Source organism: Cornus florida, unplaced genomic scaffold (genome assembly GCF_030987335.1).
Source record: "Cornus florida cultivar Cherokee Brave unplaced genomic scaffold, ASM3098733v1 CherokeeBrave_3.0.0_Hap2_Chr04, whole genome shotgun sequence".
NCBI lineage: Eukaryota > Viridiplantae > Streptophyta > Magnoliopsida > Cornales > Cornaceae > Cornus > Cornus florida.
In genome coordinates, this window is record NW_026775574.1 from 66522680 (window position 1) to 66525848 (window position 3169).

Below are 3169 nucleotides of genomic sequence, written 5' to 3' on the forward strand. Positions count from 1 at the left end.
AAAAAATGTCTGGACAAGTGCTGCTGTAGTGGACTTCTCATTCTTTTGTGTGTATGGTCGAAAAATTATTAAATAGTGCTGCATTATTGATATTTGGTGGATCAATTCAATATAGTCGCTTATTAAGAAAACGATCCTATAAGAATGTACTAATATATAATAAACAAATCTCAATAAGAATAAAATTAATCCACCAAATATCAAATAGATCAAGACTATTTAATAATTTCTCGTGTATCAACTAGGAGGTGTAGAAATAAGTTTTCAATTTTACTCGGTGCATATTGTGGTGGAAAGTCTATTGAACAAATATAGAAGAGGCATGTGGCACAACCCGAAAAAGATGCGTGGACTCTCAGTTCGGTGCTGGCCCGGTCCAGTAATAATAAAGCTCATGAGAGGTCGAGTGAACAAGGCCCAACCCAATACAGATTCTTGAACCTCAAGAAGGCTAAGTGAACATGGCCAAACCCAATATATACAGAGAAACACACAAGACATGAAATATGAATAAAATAATATGAACAATGTTTACCTCTTCAAAGGTGAGGATGAAATTGATGTGACACAATAATAATATGACATGATTTATTTTAATTTAAAATACAATAAATAAAAAATTAAAAAATTTAAATAAACACGTGTCATTCTAGTGCCACTTACTGTCAATTCTGAGAAACTAGATGTTAGTTATGAAAAACTAATTTATGCAACCAAGAGGCACAATAGTTGTCGCTATAACAAGAGTTGATGCAATTTGTATATACTTTTTCTTAACAGAAATGACACCATAAATTCTATCAAGTGTAGTTTTATTGTCATTGTTGCTATTATTGTTATCTCTATTTGGTTTAATAATCTTTTATGTTGACTAGAGATAGCATCAGTTGAGAGAAAAATGAAAATCAACATATTTAATTAATATTGGCAATACATGATATTGTAGTAGAAGGCACTATAATATCTATCGATAAGGCATTATCACCTAATGAAGGGTATCTAGAAAAGCCAAAAACTCTAGCTAATTTTCCGTTTGGAGCTTTGCTAGAATTTGGAGTTTTTAAATTGCTTTCCGAGTATCGGTTGAATATATATATATATATATATATATATAGAGTGTGTTTTTTTTTTTTTTTTTTTTAATTCTTTTTTCCTTTCCCGAAAAGTATAAAAGTCTTGCTAAAAAAATGATTCGTGGATTTTTTTTTTTTCAAAAAGTAAGTGGGAGAAAGAAGAAATCTAATGGAATGTTCAACTAATTTAACAATCTCTTGCAAGACTAAAAGTAATAATACACTTGCGTTTTGTTTGGAAGCACTGAATCGTGCCTTCAATTTAGAATCGGATGAATTTTAATTCAAAATTTACACTAAAATTTTTCTAATACCAAATTTAAAGCGTCGATTCGGTACTGCCAAGTTGCAAATCTACATGAATAATATCTGAATATGTATGCTACACATTCTGTTCAATATAAAGTAGCATCTGGGCACCAAATAGACAAGTATCTTACCACATCTGTATCAGAAAGATCATGCTAACAACAATTCTGAGACTTTTAGTTCATTTTCAGAACACTATATACCTCCATTCAAATATAATAAAAGCAAAGCAATTTAATTTGCCTATAAGAGGACTACTATATATATATATATCAATAACACACCTCAAAAAGAAAGAAACCACAATCAATCTTCAAGCACTTCACTCTTCATTGTCAAAACTGAAAAAAAAAAAAAAAAAAAAAAAAAAAAAAAAAAAAAAAAACACAGAAATATAGCATTAAATTTTATAATTAACAAATTTTCATATGAGTAAAAAGTGTGTAGAATGAAATAGAAAAACAGTAGTAATACCTGTTTTTGGAGAGTTCGGTGAAATTTGCAGCAAAAAAGGGCAATCCTGTATAACAAATTCAGTTCTTTACTTCTAATGTTTTGATTCTTGGGAGTCATCATCATCAGGATGTTCTTCTTGTTGCTGATTCATCTGCTGGTAAAACTGGTTCATTGCTTGAGAGTTGAAAACCCCAGAATGACCCTCCTGAGCAAGTCCAAGCTCCAAACCTGGAAGCTGCTGATTAGTTCCACTCAAAATTGTGGAAAAATTCATTGACCCCAGACTCATGTTTGGGAATTCTAACCCATGGAACCCAATCCTAGGCAAGAAATTCGAGTTTTCGTTCCCTGAATTGGATGTTGAAAAGCCGGAATTTTGAACAAACCCTGATCCAAATCCAGTCAAAGAGGGCCACATCCCAGTTGCTGCTATATGGGATTTAGCTAAATTGCCACTCATCATAGTCCAGTTGCTCCTACTCCCCATACCTGGTCCCAATTCATCCAACTTGGAATGCAAACCAGCCAAAACAGAGTTCCCCTGTTCCGAAACAGAGGCCCCTGCAGCTGCAAGAGCTGAGGCCGGGATAGTCCCCGATCCAGTTGCAGCAATGATGGATGGCTCGGCTTGCTGCAACAGCCACTGGATTGTCTCTCCGTCGGATTTGTGACCTAATTCTCTTGTCAACTGAAAGATTCTGGCTGCGCACAGAGCTGGCATTCGTATTCTTCTACCTCGACCATCCACCTTTTTGTGCCGGTCCTTGTTGGAGACTCTCTTTGGCGCCAACTGCTTCTTGCTATCGTCTTTGTTTGCCGCCACAATTTGGAGGTCTTTGATCTCTGCTGCAGGCCTGTTGTCTGCCATGTCCGGGGTTGGGAGACGGGTCAAGAAGCTGTGCACCTCTTGCAACTGAAGCTTTGGGTCCTTGGATTCCATGAGAACAGAGGAAAAATAATGGGGCCTCTTTGATTGATGAAAGGGACATGAAAAAGGCCAAGACTTTCATGACCTTTCACTGTATTTGTCAAGATATATTAGCTTCTTGTTCAAATTTTGAATAACAAACAAAAGTTGGTGTCTTGAAATGGGTAAAAAGTTACCAAGAGGGCGCTCTCACCATCAGCTCCCCCTTGCAGCCGTTGGATTGATAGATTTGGACAAAATAACGAACTCACAATTGAAAGACGCTTTCAAAAAATTAATTGTCACAATTGGAAGTGAAAAGAATAGAAAAATAGTGTCTTGGTTTGAGCTTATTCCAATCCATACAATATAGCAAGGTTTTTAATTTATGTACTAACCCTGAAATGGAGGATTATAAGTGTGA

At 35.3% G+C, this 3169-nt stretch overlaps 1 protein-coding gene across 1 annotated transcript; it reads right to left on the reverse strand.

Moving 5' to 3' along the window:
* Positions 1-1538: 1538 nt before the first annotated feature.
* Positions 1539-2842, reverse strand: LOC132303401 (transcription factor TCP20-like). Its single transcript, XM_059800637.1, has 2 exons — positions 1857-2842; positions 1539-1723 (listed from the first exon to the last, which is right to left on the reverse strand). Exon 1 carries the CDS (start codon positions 2776-2778, stop codon positions 1930-1932), a length of 849 nt encoding a protein of 282 aa, XP_059656620.1. The 5' UTR covers positions 2779-2842; the 3' UTR covers positions 1539-1723; positions 1857-1929.
* Between the last annotated feature and the right edge of the window lie 327 nt (positions 2843-3169).

Coding starts and splice junctions, on each gene's coding strand:
- LOC132303401 (XM_059800637.1), bottom strand. CDS start 2,778: ATGGAATCCAAGGACCCAAAGCTTCAGTTGCAAGAGGTGCACAGCTTC.